The 21426-nt window shown below is 39.4% G+C and overlaps 1 protein-coding gene and 1 non-coding gene across 3 annotated transcripts; both read right to left on the bottom strand.

Annotated features, from left to right (window-relative positions):
* Window positions 1-965: 965 nt before the first annotated feature.
* polr3e (polymerase (RNA) III (DNA directed) polypeptide E) lies at window positions 966-20698 on the bottom strand. Of its 2 annotated transcripts, none has more exons than XM_041816263.1 (21): window positions 20549-20698; window positions 19593-19678; window positions 16807-16857; window positions 16635-16712; window positions 15476-15591; window positions 14372-14454; window positions 13998-14105; window positions 13172-13221; window positions 12946-13065; window positions 12730-12815; window positions 12387-12431; window positions 12202-12293; window positions 10891-11011; window positions 10699-10780; window positions 10527-10586; window positions 8095-8252; window positions 7879-7940; window positions 7337-7788; window positions 3513-3590; window positions 1458-1580; window positions 966-1368 (listed from the first exon to the last, which is right to left on the bottom strand). In XM_041816263.1, the coding sequence occupies exons 2-21, from the start codon at window positions 19629-19631 to the stop codon at window positions 1312-1314; spliced, it is 2061 nt and encodes a 686-aa protein (XP_041672197.1). In that variant the 5' UTR covers window positions 19632-19678; window positions 20549-20698; the 3' UTR covers window positions 966-1311. The 2 variants fall into 2 exon arrangements, with proteins under 2 accessions (XP_041672197.1, XP_041672198.1); XM_041816264.1 differs by having other exon boundaries at window positions 20579-20696.
* Window positions 20699-20859: 161 nt separating this feature from the next.
* Window positions 20860-20941, bottom strand: trnal-aag. The gene has a single exon. It is a non-coding gene; the product is annotated as a tRNA-Leu (tRNA).
* Window positions 20942-21426: the final 485 nt, after the last annotated feature.

The following is a 21426-nucleotide window of genomic DNA, read 5'->3' as shown; positions in this document are numbered from 1 at the left end:
TATTTATTGAGCAAAATAATAAAAGAAAAAGAAAAAAACGTATCCTTTTTGTGATGTGCCATATATTTTCCTTTTAAATCTTTAATTCCATTGTCCACTTTTGGAGCTTTAACTCTCTTTTAATAGTTTCAGTGAGAATCCAAGTGTTTTTCTTCCTGATTTTCTGTCTGGCTGTGTGGGAGTTTGTCCTGAATGCTTTGTGAGACAGAGGCACTTTAAGATGGAGGCTCAAGATAGCAGCAAAATGGCAATAGACCAGCGTATCCATAGCAACAGCATCCCGTCTGCCCGAGAAGATGGTCCAGCTTTAGAATTAGCGATGGATTCAATCCCAAAAGTTGAGATCAAAATGACAATCTCTTAATCCAAAATTGCATCTTTATTGGCCATCATCACAATCAGCCCATCTCATAAAGAAAAACTATTTTAAACTCTTTATATTCAGCCAGAAACAAACCTCAAACTCACCCATTTAATCCACTTTTTGATCATTTTAACAGTTTAGTCCATAGTCTTCTTCTTAATAATAATAATAATAATAATAATGAGAAGAGCCACATTGGATGTAGCAGTTTCCAGGTCCTAAACTGCTGTAAACATGAAGAGACTGCAGTTGCACACTAGGAGAAAGACATTTGGGAAGTGTTGGAGACAAAAATATAAAATTCTTCTCACTGCATAACAACATCACTTCAAGCGCCTTCAATTGTTTTGATTACACTGGTATCAAGGTATGGTTCAAGCACACCCCTTTGAATTTTGTATGAAGGGTGAAAAAATATTTCTTTGAGCTTACAAACCCAAACAATGTCAGATCAGGATTCAAATAAATCATCTTTCTTCTTAGAGTTTTACAAAGGCTTTAAACAATATTTGAAAGTTGATGATACAATAAAGTAGAATGTTTCCTGGAGAGACACTGAAGCACTTAAAGGAACAGCTGCTTTCAATAGTAAACACCATCCTGATGTGGTAAAAGTTTAATCCAGAAATAATCAAACATGAGATCTTTAATCTGAAAATCTAGCGATAAACCGTAAATATATCTTGCTTTTTCTTCATATTTTACCCTTTACTCTCTTGCTGTGTGAGCATGTGAGGTTTTTTTGCTGCATCAGAGTGCTCGTGTTTGTCAGAAATGTTTCAGCCGATGCAAGAGCTTCACTTTCTGAAGCTTAGTTCTCCAATCGTCCATCCCCAGAGCAGGGCGAGCTGACTGGCTTCTGTCCGTCTGTCTGCCCTCCCACTGGACACCTGGGAGAGGATTTGATTGAGTGAAGGTGAACACAGAGGGGGGGCAGGATCTCAGCGTCACGACTGTATCGTTCCTTTGAGGTACCACATTCCTGCATGGCTGCTGCAGCACTCCTGGAACAACAAAGAACAGAGGAGATAAATGACAAAAAACAAAAAATAAGATAATAGAAATTAGTGTTGAGTGCCATGGCTTGTCTTACACCGAGCAGCCGGTCGATGTCTGCCTTCGAAACGTCTTCAAACTCCTGTGCCAGTCTGGCCTGTATTATGTTCCTCCTGACTCGGTAGTTTTTCGTAAACAGGTCGTAGAGCAGCCGACGGTGCTGCAGGAGGAAACGCATGGACATAAAGAAAAGATTTAAACATTCAACATTTAAGAAACAATACTGGTTGCCTTTCCATTAAGCTACATGTGACCTTTCCTCTTTTCATGCTATACAAGGATAAGCTAAGCGAGGAGCCATCTGAATTATGTTACAAAGATCTAAGTGAGGGACTTGATCTGGTCAAATTATAGGACAAATGAAGAAACATTAACCATATGGACAAAAATATTCAGCCGACTGACCATTAGACCCACAGGGACTGTAATGACATTGAATTTAAATACATGTACTTTAATTTGGAGTTGGCCCTCCTTTTGGAGCTATAACAGCCTCCACTCTTCTTGTCAGGCTTTTCACAATATTGAGAGCTCCTGTGGGAATTGTGCCTTTTCATTCTGTAAAGCATTTACGAGGTCAGGCACTGATGTTGGACGAGAAGGCCTGGCTCACAATCTCCATTCCAGGTCATCCTAAAGGTGCTTGATGGGGTTGAGGTCAGGGCTCTGTGCAGGCCACACTAGCTCCATACTTATCCCTCCTCCAGCAAACTTCACAGTTGACACAATGCAGTCAGGTAGATAACGTCTGTCACTCCATAGAGCACATTTCCACTGCTGCTCTGTGTTGGCAACTTGTACAAACAAATGCCTTAGCAGTCGTTGACCCCTCTCTGTGGTCTTCTGCTTCATCGTCGAGTTGCTGTTGTTCCTCAACTCTTTCACTTTCTAATAATATCACTTACAGCTTACCGGATTACAGTGAACCATCTTATTGTAAGGGTGGCATCCCATCACAGTACCACACTTGAAGTCACTGAGCTCTTCAGAACGACTCAACACAAAGTAGAGACTACACTGGTCTTTCCACTGAAGTCGTTTTCACACCTGATAGTTCCTTTGGTTTGGTTTGCATTCACATTGCTCTTGGCAAAACGGACCAAACCGTCTGAACACCTACAACCTCTGCCAGTTAGGGGTGCTGTCGTCACAAACAAAAGGTGACCAAGAAGAAAAGAAGGCATAGAAGAAGACGAACTCAGAAATCCATCTCCTTCTGCCAATCTTTTCTTCCACATAAACAATGAAAAAACACTGAATTTATGCCGTCTTTGGGTTTCTGCTCTTACATTGGGGCATCATGAGCAGGCAGCAAGGTGGTGAGCTGTCCAGCATGTTGTTCTCTACATGAGACGAATAAATCAGCACCGAGTACGACGTGTTGCGATGGCTACACAGACGCCAAACGAGGTACCGACATGTGTTTGAGTGTATTAAATCACTTATAAATCCGTCTATCATTACGCTTTATGCCATTTCCTGCCTTTGGTTCACAAGTTGGTCTGCTTACACACCTCAAACGAACCGCTCCAGGGTTCATTTGGAAGCAGACTGAGACCTCCTGTTTTTCAGGCGGACCAGAATCCACTTGTTTGGTCCGCACCATAGTTCGTTTGAGCTCTCACACTGAACCAGACTATCCAGGAAAACAGATCAGAGTTTGTTTAAAGTGGACCAAACAGCTCTGGTGTGAATGCACCCTGAGAAATCAAACAAAGGAAGTCTTGTGAAGCCTTTTGCATTAATGTGATAAATACAACAGCACTTCTTCTATCCTTGGCTCTCATGTCGTATCAGTATTGAAAGCAGAGAAACCAGGAGCAACCATGCACACGGTCTTGTTATGCAGCTTTTTTACTTGATCTGTGCCTGTAGCGTGTAAAATGAAGTGGCCCACTTTTTTGTCAGTGTTGCTTTGCTGTGAGCCAATCATGTGTCAGCCCACACAACAGTGTATGTGGTTTCTTTACTTCGTGTGAATTTCTATCATCACTGGCTTGAGGTGAGGTGTGGTGAGTTTGCAGGAAATGTCTACATGTTTTGTACGATGGGTTGTGATGTTCTGTTGTACCATTTTCAACGCACTTCTTACCTTGTCAAATTCTTCTCCGGTCTCCCACAAACCAAACACCTTCTGTTCATCTGATGCTGCTTTGCTCTGAGCAGGAAACTGAAAGAAACAAACCGTGGTGTTAGAAGAGACCAGGAGGTTTACCAGTTTAAGTTAAAACTGTTAAGCTGAGTTGAACTGTATATACAGGTGTGTGTAAAAAAATTAGAACGTCATGAAAAAGTTTGTTTGCTGTGAATTAATTTGAAAAGTTAAACTTCCATATATGCTAGATTTATCTCATACCAAGTGAAATATTTCATGACATTTTTTGTCTGAATCTTGATGATAACAGATTACAGCTCACAAAAATAAAAAAAAATCCACCATCTCAAAATATTAGAATATTGTGGAAAAGGCCAGTTTCTTGTCAGTTATTGCTCTCACTCCGGTTCAGTACACACAACCACAATCATGGGGAAGACAGCTGACTTGAAAAATGTCCAGAAGACAGTCACTGACACCCTTCACAAGAAGGGTAAGCCACAGAAGGTCACTGCTGAAAGGGAAGGCTGTTTACAGAGTGCTGTATCATAGCATATTTATAGAAAGTTGACTGGAAGAGAAAAGTGTGGTAAGAAAAGAAGCACAAGCAAAGGTGATGAGCTCAGCCTTCAGAGGATTGTCAAACAAAGCATATTCAAAACTTAGGGGAACTTCAGAAAGAGCTGACTAAGGCTGGAGTTTGTCAATCAAGATCCCAGAGTCTGGGGTCATACACGTTGTATGAGATAGATCTAGAATATATGGAAGTTTCACTTCATGAGTAAAATCACAGGAAAAAAATGAGGTTTTTCATGACATTCTCATTTTTGAGATGTATTCGTACTTAAATACTTCAACAGAATCAAGAAAAGGAAAACAGACACTGTATTTTTAGATTACATACATTAAAATTAAGGTAAATAATTTGCTACTTTTCAATACCATGTATAAAACGATGCAAACCCAGCTATTTTTATCCCAGCAGATAATTGATTATCTGTTTATATTTTGAAATGCAAAGACGCCAATGCATTTAGAAAAGTCACAGGATTTAACCTCCATTTATCGGTGATAAAAATAACGCACTCAGTCAGTGTTAGGCGCCCATGACCTATATTTTGGTTGCTGTGGCATCAAACAAGTATCAGTATTGAATGATACTTACTAGAACTGTAACCCAGTTTAGTTTAATCATATATTGTGACAACCTTAGTTGAGATTGTGTTTACATGTTCTTGTGCTGTGGGTGTGGATTTGGTACTTTTTAATGTCTGTTTTTTTAATGCAACAAATAGAATAGATGAAGAAAAAAAATAAAGCTTGTCAACAACAAAGTCAGAAGAGCCACTTCCTTCATCTTAACATGCTACATTATCTTTTCAGTAGCCTGACCCTACAAGGTGTGTATGGAGCTGCATGGGTGTGTCCAGGACAACAGGCTGTTAACTGCCAATTTGTGCAACAGTTAACTAATTGTAGCCAATCTTGCCTGTCTCAGACAAATAATTTGATCCCTTGTCTGAATGCCAGGCTGAAGATAAAGAGTCGGACCACTGCTGTGACCAAAGGACCAGCACTGAGTATCCAGACCAGGATTACCCTCCGGACATGTCCCCCCCATCAGACACAAACCTGATCTCTGAACTGTCAGATGTCTGAACAACCAGACTCAAAATGAAGCAGAGAAGGAGTCTCCTGATTCCAGATCTGCCTGAGTTTACAAACAACAACCCAGATTAGTCCCTCTCTGATCACTAATGAGATTTACTTCAGGGGCCAATAATCTGTTGCATAAGAAAGATGGCATCCACACTTCGACTAAAATCCTCTAATATCAGAGAAACAGATTGGATGAAACCTAAGCCAGGAGCTGGCAGGAAATGTGGCAGCTTAATTAAACAAGACGCCACTCCCTTCCCCGATGAGAAAACACCTCACTGGGCAAAAACAAACAGCAATAACAGGTCTGATCCATCTATATTAAGGCCTCGAGTCCAAATATAGCAGACAGACCACAAACACACAGGTATCAAGTGGCTACAGGAACTCAAGTGGAGCCTGAAAACTGATCTGCATTGCTTTAGTGCATCAACTGCTTTAGAGACAAAGAGCTACCAAGCAAAACGACCGTTAAAGACGTTATTCTGTCCAGGTAAACTGATAGCTTTTGTATTCAAACAGAATCCCCCTCTTCTCTTCAGGAGGCTCAGGAGGTTTTAACAAGATGGGGATCAGAGCAGCAGGGACTCAAACCAGGAGAAGAGTTACAGGCCTTGTACCGTTTCTAGCAGTTACACTTTGCTTTAAGCCAGTTTGAACATAAATGTAACAGATCAAATTTGCAGCTGTAGGTAAATAAAGCAGAATAAGAGCCATCAAATTATTCTACATCAGAGCCACAAACAATTTTATGACAACATCTGTGTGAATGAAGATGGGATGACTCTCAACTTGCTAGTCCAGGATATCTTGTTCTGTCCACACTTTTTTCCAGCTCTGATGGTGATGGAAATTTGTATTTATGAATTCAACCCATATAGGCGTAGAATCCCACAGCATTGGCCAAGTCAGGCTGCAATGTAAGATCATTCATCAGTAATAAAGTACAGGGTCAGGGTAAATCATGGATCCCTGATTTATCGGTTGGACATCGAGACCTGCTGCGGTTGGTCACAGTAAGACATCATCCCTTCAACAAATAATTTGGAATTTCACAAATCGGGACTACTAACAATTTAAATACATTAAAAATGATGGCTCATTTAAATAATCAACAAAGCATTACAAGGTAGTTATATAAATATCAACAGTATCTAATTCAACAACTAGCTAAAATGTCATTTTAGATATCAGTACCAGCATCACCTTTGATTTTCATGCTGTGTGCCAAGGTAGGTCACTGGTAAATTCACCTTACTCACTTCATCTGATCTAAGGTGGAGTGCTGCAAAGAAACCAGATCATACAGCTAAATCATCATGGATTCATAATGTGACGAGAACATACAAACAAAATGCTGCTTTGCCTTTCCAGAGTTGATTTTATGTGTATTTGGTTCCTCTTTTGACATAATCCTCAGCCATTCCTGCTCCTGATCACATCACCCCATTCTTCAAAATCTTAACTGGCTCCCTATCTCCTTCCTTACTTTCAAAGCCCTAAACACACCGGCCACTCCCTACCTCACTGACCTCCTTCACCATCACAGTCCTACCCGTAACCTCCGTTCTTCCACTGCCACCCTCCTTTCTCCCCCTTTAAGAACCAAGCACTGACCTGGGGGGACAGAGCCTTCTCCATAGCTGCCCCTTCCCTTTGGAACTTGCTCCTAACTCATATTCAAAACTACACAGACCTACCCACATTCAAATCACTTCTCAAAACTCACCTCTTTAGACAAGCTTTTAATTTGTGATTCTGATCTTGCTTTGTCTTTTTGTTTGTTTGTTCTGTTTGTTTTTGTTCGTGTTGGCTTTGCCTGCTTTTAATGGTGCTATTTATGTATTTTAATCTTTTTCTGCATTGTACAGTGTCTGAGTTTTTCTGAAATCAGATTCTCTGTGTTACTGTGTCTAACTTTCTGTCTGGGTCATCCTGCTCTGTTCAGCTTGACACATGCTGTGAGCACCTTAGATAAACCTGACTTACTGCACATCTAGAGCAGAGTGACATTTCTAAGATGTGCCTGAGACAGTTCACAGCACAAGTTGTAGAAGCACAAGCACCGACTTAGTTTTCTGTGTGGACAGACTGCACCAATTAGGGCTCCTGTGGATTCAGGTAAGTGTAAGAGTGTTATGACATCCTCTCTTAATACTCACAGGCACCATGATCTGTCTGCATGGGCTGAGCAGTATGGCCTCCTGTAGCATGTGGTCCGAGATTGAGTGGAAGACGCTCCGACCCACTGGCATGGAGGCCAGGTGGAGGTTTAGCAGCCTCTTAAACTCGTTCAGTGTCAGTACAAAATGCTTCCTGAAAGTCTTTTGCACAAAGTCCTGCAGCTCCAGGGACGACGCGTTAGTAGCTCCATTACCGTTAGTGTGATCAAAACCAGGGGAGGCGGAACTGGGGTAACCATTGACAGAACCGTTTGGGATGGAAGAAGAAGAAGAGGTGTCCATGGGTTCATCTTCCTGAACTGGTTCCTGTTTGATATGGACACCGTTTCCTGCCCTTTTTGCTTCCAGGTCTTTTTGTAGGGATGAGCGGTGTTCATTTGCACGCTCCTGAGCAATCTTTAGACGCTGTTCGCCGCTCACGTGAACTGGCTCTGGAAAAAACATAATAAACCAGAACAGTTCATATGGACATTTTATTTCTTCAGTACTAATGCAGCTGTTAGAAGTAAAACTGTACACACCAGGTTGGGGGGAATTCTTTGGCATAAAGTCTTCTTTTGAGAAGTTAAACACCTTTTCCAACCTTAAAGAACAACAGCAGATTAAGAACATTAGAGAGCATTAACAATGACAGCGTAAAAAAAGAGCTCCTGCACCTGTAATTGTGTTTTTCAGACATGCACAAACTCCTGGAAAAGTTATGACATTTTCTATGAAACAGCATAAGTGTGACCTACTTGCTCTGGATCCCGAGCCACAGCATGCTCTGCCTGTGGGCCACATCTGGGTGTTTCTTAATGAAGTCTGAGTCAGTTGGCAGCAGGAACTCCCAGCCCCGGTTGATTCGAGGAGCCGCTACATGCTCCAGGAACTCCTTCACATCCTCCGGAGGAAGCTTTAAAAACACAGGAGGAAGAAGATGTTAGTGCAGTTTACCTGAATGAGGAGAAACAGCAGCCTCCAGGTGAGACAGGAAAGATTTAGAAGGTGATCAAAAGCACTCCTGCACTAAATCTAATCAAGCATGAAAAACTGAGGTGCAGGAAGTGCCGAGTAAATTTATTATGTTCAGTTCTTGTTGAATACATCATTTGTCAGCAGCCATTAACCAAAGGGGCGGGACAAAATATTGATAAGGCAGTGTATCATCATGTTGACTGAAATGATTACTGAATCATTGGTGCCACTTGATAAGACCTGCAAATTCCACATACTCCAGCTACACTGTGTTCTGTTGTTTTCATATAAAAATTGAGTAGTTTTTCACCTCAGAAAAAATAATCTTTTCTTAGGAATTATGTAGATGATGAGATTAACAGTCAGTCAGGCATTGTATTGTAAAATTGAACCAATGTTCATGGTCCTGTTTCGGCTGATCTGATCTATGGAGATTGATGTGTTTCAGTGGCAGCCTCTAATAAAAACAAAGACCTAGCAGATCTCTCGAGTGGAGCGACACGGAGTGCTTCTTCTGGTACATGCTAGTGACAAAAAATCTCCTATATACAACTGAATTGGAACAAACTGAACATCTAAATGCAGTTGCATTTTCAAACAACTTTTTTTTTGGCATAACCTGTAGAGCTTTCCGGTCTCAAATTTAGGCAGAAGTGGTACCATTCTGATAGTGAACACTCCGAAAAAATAATACATTTTAAAATTAATACCAAAAATCTAGTACATTTGAGAGCAAAAATAAGAGGCCAAATCTATCTATCTAATTTCCTCTTTTAAAAAATCTGTGCTCTTGTAGTACTCAAAAAAGAGATGCACTGATTCAAAAATCTGGTAACAATTTTTGTCCTTTAAATCTGTTATTAACTGGTCATTTAAGTTATGAATGAACTAAAACTGATTTCTACCAGAAAATTGTACATCACACCCTTTATTTCATTTTTCTCTAATTTATGCTAGAATAGTTTTTTATATTTGTTCGTAAATTATCTATCCATTATCTATTTCCTTAAAATCATCTATTTAAATAATATTTGATTTAATTTCTGGGTTAACATTCTAAAAGGATTTTACACTCTGTTTATCCCTCTTTGTTTAATATAAAACTTTTTGATAAATAAAATCATAGAAACTAAGAAGTTCTCTGCAGCTGGGGCTTTTGACTGGAGGAAATATGAAATATCTGGATAAATAACTACATCAGTGACTGTTTCGTTCAGCTGTGGCTTCACATTGTTTACCCAACTTCCAGTCTTCATCTCCCTCTCTCATTAAACATGTTTAAGGGAGTTTAGATCATATTTTTTGTCTGTTAATCATCATTATTGATATTGTAATATCAATAATGAATAATGTAATCCTACCAAGCCTGCTTACACTGATCCTATGGCATTAAGTGGAGAGGAAGAAGTGCAAAAAAGCTCCATGTTTATCATTTAATGCTTCCAGGCTTCTTTTTTTTGTGTCTTCAGCACACACACACAAAGAGCACAGCGTATGTCAGCATAATACCACCAATGGCATTTAAAAATTACATCCACCTGGTGCAGCACTTTTAAGAAAATAACAGTTTTCATGAAATCAGAGCTTTGAGAGCTGGGGGAGCACGAAATATGTTGGAAGCAGCTGCACCATGATTTTATATGCCTGAAAACCCTGTCCAGATAAAAATCCAGTGGTATTTTTCAGGCTGTGAGAGACAGAACAATGGCATCAATTACAGAATAACAACAAACCTTTCAGAGATCAGTCATTGACAACTAGCAGAGCAAATATGGAGAACAATACAGAAACAAAAGAGTGAATTAAAAGGTCAAATTTGGCTTAACAGTGAGTCTGGTTTAAGGCAAAAATGGCTGTGCCTGGTAATGATCCCCACATCAACCCATTAAAATATGGAAACTAGTTGGAATCAAACAAACAGAATCAGAATTGAGTTAGTGTCATGTACATACAAGGAATCTGACCTGGTGCAAAGAAAAACCTGATGCAACCATCCACTGCACCATCATGATCCATCTTATGTCATCAAATCACTTGCAAATAACAATACCAAAGTCTCTGTTTAAGATCTGGTTTGAGAAACAAATCAGATTAGCCTGCAACCAAATGTTGACCTGCAACAAACATTTCCAAAATGGTTAGGCACTTGAAGAAAAACTCCTCTATTTGTTTGTCTTTTTTACACCAGAGTAGTCAGAGGAGTGATTCTTACTTTGATGATGGAGGTGATCTCCTTTCTCATCACAGAGCGCTCCAGAGTGAACCTCCACATCTACGAAAAAACAGTAACAGCTGAGTCACAAGGACTTCAAAACAATGTTTACAACATACAGTGTTAAGGGTTTGGTGTCTGGATAGTTCTTCAGTAAAAGAGAGCAGCTCACCACAAAGTCTCTGCCACGACAGAGCACCTCAGCAGGGACGCCACTGTGAGGACTGCAGGTGTTTTTAGGATACAGAACATCACTGTGAAGAAAAACAGAAATAGTCATCAGCAGCCAGAAATTAAATATAGCAACATTTAACAAAATCTACTGGGACTTTTCAGTGAAGCTGTACTGAATCTGTCTTCTCACCTTTTGACAACCCAGTTCCCCTGAACCAGCAGTGCCACCTGTTGGATGCAGCGCAGCACTGCAGTGGAGTCAGTGCCAGAGGCAAGCAGACCCATCAGGTTAGCGAATGGCATCATTTTGACTGGAGATAAGAGGAGATAGGTGGGAGAAATGTCACAGTCAGAGGGAAGGACAGCTACACTGTTCATGAGCAAGATAAATTTACAGAACAGAAAATCACACAAAAAGCTTTTTCTTTAAAACTGACTGAGGTACTGATTCTAAAAATTTAATCAAATAAAAGACAAATGAGCAAGTCTTCAGTGGGCTTAAGATATTCTGTACTTTTAAAATGAACTCAATTGTTCAGTAAGTATGGAGGTTTAGGCATTTAACAATTTATTTCTAACATCAATTTCAATGCTTTGTCGCCCCCATCAGGTAAAAACAAAAACTGCACTGGAAACATGAACTGCCTGCTCACTTAGCTGCTATCTAAATTATTAAAAGAAATTAATACAACAAATGCAGAACCAATTAATATTGCCTTTTGTTACATCACAGAATGTTGTGAGCTGTAAGGCAGCAGCTTGAAATACACAATGACTGGGGGCAAATTTTTAATAGCTCAACATTTTAAATTTAATTTCAAGACAGTGCATCTGCACTTTACACTGATATATTGTTTGCACTTCATATACAGGACACAGGATGGAAAAACAGACATTGAAAGTGGGTCTTATACACTGCATTTTACAGTTGGTTACACTGCAAAGAAAGTTTTAGAACATCAGAGGAACCCAATTTCACATCAATATCAGGACTTAACTTTTTGTGTAAGAGGGGTTTGGCTGTAGACCTCAGATAAATACCTCAAATCTGTTATTCTATACTCTTTAAATTAGTTTGTGCATAAGTTTTAGGCATGTAAGCCCCTCAACACAAATGCTCCTTACTCCACCCTAAAGCTGTGGACTTTTTTCAACAGATGATTTTCTTTTTCCCTTGGTATTATACAAGGATATCCAGAGAATGACCAGGGTTGTGTCGATCCTCCTTCATGCCCCATGGTGCCCTCAGGTGACTTACACACCACACTAACACCTTACTTCTGCTTTAATTTGCCCAAACACGCCTAAAAATTCTGCACAGTACTGTATGTTGAGGCCTCTAACCTGTATGAATTTGAACATGCACATGAGCCAATTATTTATTTGTATTTTCTTCTTTTATGCCTTTTGAAAACTGAATAATTATTTCCAATAAGGAAAGACATACAGAATCAATGTAAAACAGATTTGTGATCAGTTTTGAATTAATTTGTCAGCCTACCGTTCTTCATCAGAGTCTTCACTTGGTCTCCGAGTGGCAGAGTGCGGAGCTGAGCCATGGAGAGAACATTACTGGGACCAACAGGCTTCACACTGAGAGGAGGGAAAAAAAAACATCAAGGGTGGAAACAAGGTAAAAGCCTCTCTTTATCTAGTTCTCAGAAATGAGATGTCAAGAGTACTTACACTTTTTCCTCTGCTAGAGGAGGCATCAGCATGGCCAGGTACTCCCTACAAAAACAAGTTCATTTGATGAGGAGCTAACAGAAGTAGGCTGTACTAAAATCCAGGCACAGAAATTTAGATTTTTTTTTTAATTTGTTTAATGATTTAATTTTTTTGCCTTTGTTTGTCAGAGTGATTATTTGGACCGAGTTACAACACACAACCGAGTAAGGCACTAAAAGCACCGTCATTGAAATAAGAGAAAAAAAAGAACAGGGCACAGTCGACATCTAAGAAGTAATAAAGCTCCCCAGTTCAAGAGGAAACAAGGAAATGTATTCAAATGCCATTTATGGATACTCACTTGGGAGTTTTGACCAGTTCAGAGTTCTGCGAGGCATCCACTGACTGACAGAACAGATACTGCCTTTCATGCTCTGACCGACTGTCCTGAAATTTTAAAGACAAATACACAACTTTACTGGTGCAAACAGGAGGAAATGAAATTATAAAACCCTGTTTAATTATTTCCCATGAGCTAAAATTAAATGGTTTAAAAACTTGAGCAGCTCTGTCTTACCCTGACACCGTGATAATGCAGGTGAGCCCACGGCTCCTCCGCCTGCTTCTTCTGGAGGAACTCATAGGACTGAATCCTCCTCTGACGGGCCTGCTCCGACTCCGGACGAGCAAACCTCACCTGATGTGATCATTTAGAAATAATGGGTTTACATTGACACACAAAGTATAAGCACTCAATTATTTCTGCTGTGTAAGCAAGTTAGTGTTTGCTCTAAAGTTTTTACCGTAATGGCTTTGACTTCCTCCTCAGCTTCATCCTGGGAAGAATCTCCACCTACAGACATTGAATCATTGATGTATAAGTATATTTTGCACCATGTTTTAAACCCATTTTATAATCTGATCAAAACAGACAGGAATGTTTTCCCTCTACGAGTATGGTTACATGGACATCAGTATTTCAGTTATGAGCCTTATCCTGATTCTGGTCATAGTCAGGATATGCAGTTTTCTACTGATGTGTGGCCACATAGATATTTCCATAGTATTTTCAGACATTACCTGACTAGGTGTTGGGAAACAGCTTCCGCTAGTCTGTTAAACCACAGATGTGAACCAGTCAGCATTTCGATACTTTTTCCAATCTAAACATCCAGCTTTATTTAGTCTTTTATTACCAGGCGAACTAACTTAGTATCTTTGCCGCTCCAGAAATAAGACCAGAAATTTGCTGAGGTGACACCTGCGTAGGTAGTCAGCAGCCGTCAGAAAACAGGTCGACAGTCAAGTAGCAAAATCAGCTTGCTAGATCCAGAAAAGGAACTTACTCATTTTTTGAATACTGGATATGAAGTTTAAATGCTCAAGTCCATAAAAACACACTAACTGATGGTAAAAAAAAACAATTAGCAACACTAAGAACTGGACAGAGGTAGAAACTGAAAGAACTGGGATAAAAAAAAAAACACTGATTTATTTACATGAAAAAATACCTTACTGTCCTAAATACTTAACTGTCAGAAAATCACTTAAAAAAGCGTTACATTATTAATCGTCAAAGATGAGCCACACTAATCTCTCTCATGCTTGATTTTGATGAACAGTAAACACCTTCATTAGCCGCCTCCCTCTCTCTGGTTTTGTTGTCCGCCTTGTCGAGATATGAGAAGCTCGGCCTCATCTGCAGGATCCCTGTCAGAGGAGTGACATGAAGCTCCCCTGTAAACATAAACAGTATAAATATGAAACCGAAACAGCAACAATGCATCTGTAGTTGATATAAATATCATAAGCTCTATCATATTGTCATGTTAGTTTGAATACGAGGTAAATTCATGGTTGGAGCATAACACTGTAAGATAAGATAAAGAAAGCCACACAGATAAAGGTTCACATGGACTCTGTGAACACGCTGCATGATTGACCTTTGTGTATTTACTAAAAGGTTATTCACACAAAACAAAGGCAGGTTTTATGAATCAGACCTTTTCGAAACACAGCAGCAGCATATCTGGATGTGTTGGTGGTGGCCTGGATGGAGGAAAAGGTCTGTTTATCCATCATTTTTCTGCAGAAAAAAAAAGAGGAGAAAAATTCTGAAAAATCTGAGAAGACTTCATGTCGCATAAATAATAACAGAAGCTTCTCCCTGCAGGAAAGTTCCAGTTTGTAAATATTTCAGATTTGTCATAAATCTTGTTTGAGAAATAAAAACAAATTCAAAGCTTTAATTTTAGTTAAAGCACTGAGGAAATGTAAAGATTGAAGGTTAAAGGTCAAAAAAATCCCTCTGACTTTCTTTTGTGTATTTCTTTGCTTTTACCTTCTCACACACACATTTATGAACTAACACTCTGGGTGAGCGTGAGGGAAAACTCAGGGTTCATCACAGTATTGCCAGACGACATTTTGACATGTGGACTGCTGGAGCTGGTGATCAAACTGCTGACCTTCTGATTTGAGAATGACCTATTCACAGCAATCTCAATCAATAAAATCAGTGTGATCAGGAGAATATTAGCCAAACACTGAGCTTTAGTGACACAAGAAAGAGGATTTTGTAACCTACAGAAAGAGACACGCTGACTCTTTCTCTCCGATTCCTGTCTTTTTGCATTGCTAAGAGTAAACCATCTCCAGCTTCGAATTTGAAAACAGATATGAGTGCTGTTTTTCTTCCTTTAGCTCAACCCCTGACACCAGATTGGTGTAATTTCTGCAGAGGTGGTATGCACCAAGCACCAACCTCTGGTTCTGAAAAATTAGGCCAATTCAGAAATACAGGAAACTGCAGTTCCTTGATGGCTCCAACAACCAAAAAAACAATCCAAGGTACCATATTAAAATGCCTATCTTTACAGAAGAAATAGACACGTCTATTGGTTCAACAACAGAGTTGGTGTCAAAAGCTCAGTAGTGTATTGGTGAAAACTGCACAGCACCCATGCATCTTGGATGAGTGACCTGTTGTACTTAGATTAAGGCTAAATGTTCTGCATAAATTTGCATGATTGTGGGGCATGGTTGACTTGACAGATGAAAAGTAAGGTAAGCATTTCTGCAGATGAGGTTTTTCATAATAAACATACGCTGTATAGGTGTTTGTTTCATCATAAGTCGTGCCGTCCACATTCAGGGCGATCTGCTCTCCTTTGCTGCAACAGTAGTTTGGGCTCATTGTGTTAATGGCCATCTCCAACTCCACCTGTAGGACATGTAAAGGAAAAAACATTAAGCATGTTCATGATTCATGTAAGGTATACTGTAAAATCTGGATTATCAGTCGTGCAAACACATAAGCTGTAAACTGTTTTTTGGGCCTCTTGCAGGGGAGAAAAGATTTAAACCGAATCTTGCGTGATGATTTCTACTGCATTCAGCAAAGTCCTCCATGTGCAGTTTCCATGCAGCTATCTAGCTCCTTGAGTACCATCTGATATGCCATCAAGAGTTTGCACCTCTGCTGACTACAATGCAGTAGTTGAGCTCTAGGCCTATGGTGATTGTTGTAAAGCTCACAGGTCCCTATGCCCACTAGATATATCTAGTATACTCAATATATTGCAGCTTTTGCTGAGATATTTCAACTGACTATACTGCAGCCATCCGCACGCAGATCATTCTGGAGTTTCGCTTCTCCCACAGTCTCCTGATGCCTCTCATAGCAGACATAATGAAAGACAATAAAGTATTTACTTTGATCATCATACTGGTGTCATTTCATGCATGTAAGAACTGAAATAAAAATACAATAATCTAGAGGTCATTTCAAAATATTGCAATATATACCATGTATTGCAATATAGCCTATAAATATCATGACACTAGTTTTGGGCCATAGTGCCCAGCCCTTATGCCCACCTTCACTGGTCTATTGTTCTCTTACCCTGAGGAGTCTTTTCAGTCAAACTAGTAATCCACAAACATTATTCACTCATCACCTCATTTTCTGTAGATTCAGGAATATAACCTTATTAAGATGGCAAAAATTAACGTCCACCCCACCGACCAGGTGAGTGTCAAATTGTATCACAGCATGTTGTGCTCTTTGAGCGACTGCTTGAAATACAAAATGAATGGGAGCAGATTTTCAATCACATCAGGTGGCGTGTCAGGTCTTTTTACTAGTGTACTGGTTGCATTGGTTTATTGGTCACAGCCGACTTTTTAGATTTAAAAAGTAGGTATCAAAAGTGAATCCTCTACACCAGATTTTGCAGTAAAAATGACACATGAACTGTTTTTTACCCTCTGCTGCTTGGGTTTGATCCTCGCTGCTAAGTGGTTGACATCATCATATGTCATAGTGGATGGTCGAACAGGGTACTGTGTCAGAAAACAGAAGTAATTAGTGTCTAACAAACTGCTAGCAAACAAGGTTTAAGTAATTACAATCAAAGAGAACAGAAGAAGTGATTACCTGGAACAGATACAGCTTCTCTGCAAGGCTCTTGGCCAGGTACACATCAATCTAAAAAGGGGAAACATTGATCAATGATGTTCTTTTAGTTTTTCAAGGAGAAAGTAGTTGTTTCTGTGGTGCATGACTTTGATTTTAATTTTCAGACCTGGGTGTGATTGTTTTTGATACTGTATGTTTTGTTTTGTGTCCTATCTCTGCTTGGGAAACCTTGATCTCATTGAGACAGCAATAAAAGGTTATAAATAATTGTAGTTATAAAAGTGAGTTTTTCTATCCATTTCGTTATTTTTTCTGCTTGAAGTGCTATAGAAATCCCTTCAGAATGCAGAATATCAATGAGGGAGGTATAATAAAATAAAAAATGGTATTAGCTTATACCTTGAAAACAGGAAATAGAGGTTGATCATTGCATCATTCCCTAAATGTCCTGTTTGTTAGAAAATACACAGAACGATATCTGCTGAGGACCGTAAAGATCTTCATTATGTTAAAATCTTTCAGCCACAAAATGCAGCAGCAGAAAGGACAAGTTAGGAGCCCAGCTAACTATGGGGAAGCCACAAAAACGATTTTAAATTGCATTCCTTTGTAAATCTGGTCTAAAAAAACTATTCAAATTCCTCAAATAGCTGAGGAATGTTGTTAGTAAAAACAAGGGGAACTGGAGAATTTAAAGTCATTAATTAGTACACATAGGATGAGCTAGAGATTACTTCACTCTCCAAATAATAGTCTCTCCTGAACTACACATCCCCCTTAAATGTTGCAGACTATCTTCAAGACTGCTGGTTAATCAAATGTAGGCTTGAATCAGAATCCTCAATATGTTCATTATTAAATCCAGTAGAAGTAGACAATTTCTTTGCCTTAGCAGGCACACAAGTTCAGTAGTTAAATTGGAATCAGATACAAAAAAATTATACTTATTGTAATGTCTGTGAAATTAACAAGTAAAGACAGAAACATCACTGATATGCTGGACCAGCACAGCATGGTTAAAATCCATGAATGCCATGTATTCAACACTCCATGCACAAAAGCTCTGCTTCCTGGCCTAGCAGAACATCTAGGATGGAGAGTACAATGTCATATATTACTGTTACATCTTCACCATGCAGAGAGACTTGACATTTCTTCTATAGTTTCTCATCTGAAGATTAACTATGAGAGGATTTGTAGAAAACAGAAAAATTAGAATGACAATAGCACCAAATGACAGCCAACAAATCTAATCTCCCGATAGCCAGTGAAACGCTGTGGCTTCACAACCAGTTTCAAAACAGTGTTGGATAAGGCAACACGATAAATCAGTTTTATCATGAGAACAATCTGGGCTTTCACTGTTTCACACTGTAAAAGTATGACATTATGGCAATGAATTAGAAAAGATTCCAATGAGGAATGCTTTCTCACTTTGCATGTGAACACCTTGACTTCATATACAGATAATGAGAGGTAAACATTGTGGTTTAAAATGATACCATGTTCAGTACCTGCAGTGTTTTATGAGTATAAGTACTTAGGCTTGGTACAGGCACTGCTACCTGGTACTGGTAATAGTAATGGTATCACTAAACATAACATTGAAAAATAGCAATGGGCATCACATGTTTTCCACAGAGTCCATGCCCAACATAAAAGAAGAATTAAACACTACATTAAATTATGATCGTGAGATTCAGATGTTAATTGAACACATTAAAGCCTATAGAAACTCACTGCATTTACTCAAAAGAACTTTTTTTCTATATACTGTTCAAAAATCTTAGGTCATTACTAGACTTTTTGTTTTAACAGCTGAATGATGACCCATTTTATTACTCTTTTTTCAGAACATACTTATGTAAACAAAACACTGTAAAGAAAAAAAGGCTTCCAGGAGCAAAAAGTCAGCACGGAGTGTGACTTTATTTTTTATTAAGTACATCTTGAGCTCTTTAAGGGAGACAGTCTTTTAGATGGTTTAAATCATCTTTTGGTGCATTATACCAGAAAACGTTTTTATATAAGCTCTTAACAGGTCTATAAAGAGGGGATCTTAGAAACAACAGAAGTGCTCTGTGTGATGCTAGCAGTGTTTTGAACAAAAAATACCCCAAGTAACCGTTATGGTCTCCTCCCAATCTATCAAGAGCAGGACAATATGGATCGCCTCTGCTTCAAATAGTCCTTGAAGTATGAATGTGATAAACGATCAAGAAAATCACTGTATTCACATATAAATCCCAGGAGAGAGGAAAAAGTGGGGGCTTCTTCCATGTCACTTTGGTAAATGATGATACAAAGATAAGAGCAAATGCTCTCTTATTGGTAGGCATCAGGATACTTGTCATAGACGTCAAACTAGACAACAATGCAAGAAAAATTCTGACATGGTAGTCTTGCTCAATCGTGGTAGTGGGGCATCTTGGACGCATAGCTAATTAATTGACACTACAAGACTGTCATTCGGGACGCTCATAATCAGGCCTGAGGTTTGAAGATGTGCTGCGACGTTGCAGGGCAAAATCTGGGAGAATCTGTGTAGTCTGATCCAGCTTTTAACAATAAGATGCAAGAAGTAGTGCTCAAAGCAAGCATGAGCATAGATATTCAGAAATGAAAAGTATCATCACATACTTTAAAATTCAAATTCTCTTTTTTTCTCTAAAGATGATTCACATGTTTCACATCCTTAAAGAATCCCAACTCAGATACACTGATTTTATCAGCAGGTTTAAGCTGTAGAGGGGTATAAAATGCCAGCCTTATCCTCATACTCAAACTTCAGCATGTGGACGTACCTCTTCTATAATGGGGTCATCATCATCCCCACTGGCCATGTTTATGTGAGCAGAGCGAGGGGATAGAGATGAAACAGGAGGAGAACCTTTAAGACAAAGACTCATGAGTTAAATAAATCAATCTTACACAAGCATACTCCATCACGTCCATGACTACAAAGTGGCTACACCCAGACTGGTTAACAAAAAAGAGGTCAGATGACAGGAAGCTGATGCAGTTTAAACAAGAACTATATAATTCATCATATCACGGTTGAAAGAGAATGCATCAACATTTCGTCAGCTTGTACCTGATTGTCAGGGCTTTAGAAAATACGTAGCAATGGGTATATAATCAGGTAAAATGTTTCAGTGAATAAAATGTTTAAAAAAACAAAGTTAGCCGTCAGCCAGACCATGATCATGCAGTCTGTCAAGTGATGCTATCACTGACCCAACCAGGTAAAACTCACATGATGCAAGACAATGTAATGGAGTTCAACGATCAAACTTAGTACAAAGACTATGACACAATGGTTACTTAAAGCAAAAATGCTAAGTAGGCCTTAGGGTATTGTAATACCATAAACAAGAAGTTTATTACTGGAAGTGTCAGAACTGGGCATGTTAGCATGATTAGCAAGCTAGCACCAAACCTTTCAGCAAGTTGACACAGGCCTGCACGACAATGTTGGTTGAGTTTTATTTTCGGTATAAAATTTTAAACATGTCAAGTAAAGTTATTCAAATATTTTCGAGCTTAAAAACACGCTGACTGTCTAAAACGTATTGGCAGCGAACCAGGCTAGATAACGTACAGGTAGCCGGTGGAACGTTGCCTAGCAAAGCAACTTTAGCCTAGCATTCTGGAGCTAGCTTGGCGTGCTAACACTCACATGCCAGTCAAAATAACACACCGGGCCTGGGTTTAATCGTCAATTTAACAAAACGGTATCCAAATTACGTTTAGCTCTCACCTGCGAACTTCACGGAACAGTTTGTGCTACCTCATTCGTGTGTGAAGCAGTCCAGAGGTGAGGTGCGTAGAGGTGTAGCAGTGTATTAACTCAGATACTGTAGTCTGTCTGTAAGGGGACCATGTTGACTCTGGTCCGCACAGACACGTGGGGCGGAGCTCATGCCCATGATGCACAGCGAGACCCCTATACAAATGTATGTATAAATTGTGTTTATTTTAGTATTTATAAGTTCGGTCACTTTATATTCACAACCTTCAAGAGCTTATTCAGGTACTGGAGATCACTTTTGGTTATTCAGGAAAAGATATTGGCAGCGGTGGGATTCGAACCCACGCCCCCGAAGAGACTGGAGCCTTAATCCAGCGCCTTAGACCGCTCGGCCACGCTACCTCATGTAATGACACTCAGTACCCTGCTGTAATATCCAAAAGTCAAAATTATAATGCTGAAGATAGGTAAGTTGATCGTAATGTACTAAAGCTCCAGCGAGTAGTGTTGGCTGGTTGTGGAAAAAGACAGAATTCAATACTGATGCCTCTATACGGCCAAGAAAATCCAACAAAACCATAAGCAATCATTCTGGCTTTTCCTGTCGAGTTATGTCAAATATCTGTAAACTGCTGCCAAATGGTAGGTATTGGGTGAAGTGACCCAACAGACTTTTCTCAAACAGTGCACCCAAGGCATTTCTGGGCCCCAGATAGGCCCTGTGAATGGTTCCTCAGTAAAATGTGAATGAACATCAAAGGAAGTGGTTGATTAGATCAGCAGTGTAGGTGCTAGCCTCCTTTACTTTACTTTCCTCTTTTGGCATCTCAATTTTTTTGGAGGCCCTGGCATGATAAGGCACAAAACAGATGACTGGCCTAACAGTT

The sequence above is a fragment of the Cheilinus undulatus genome, linkage group 20, assembly GCF_018320785.1.
Source record: "Cheilinus undulatus linkage group 20, ASM1832078v1, whole genome shotgun sequence".
Classification (NCBI taxonomy): Eukaryota; Metazoa; Chordata; class Actinopteri; order Labriformes; family Labridae; genus Cheilinus; species Cheilinus undulatus.
This window is presented reverse-complemented; position numbering and strand designations above follow the sequence as displayed.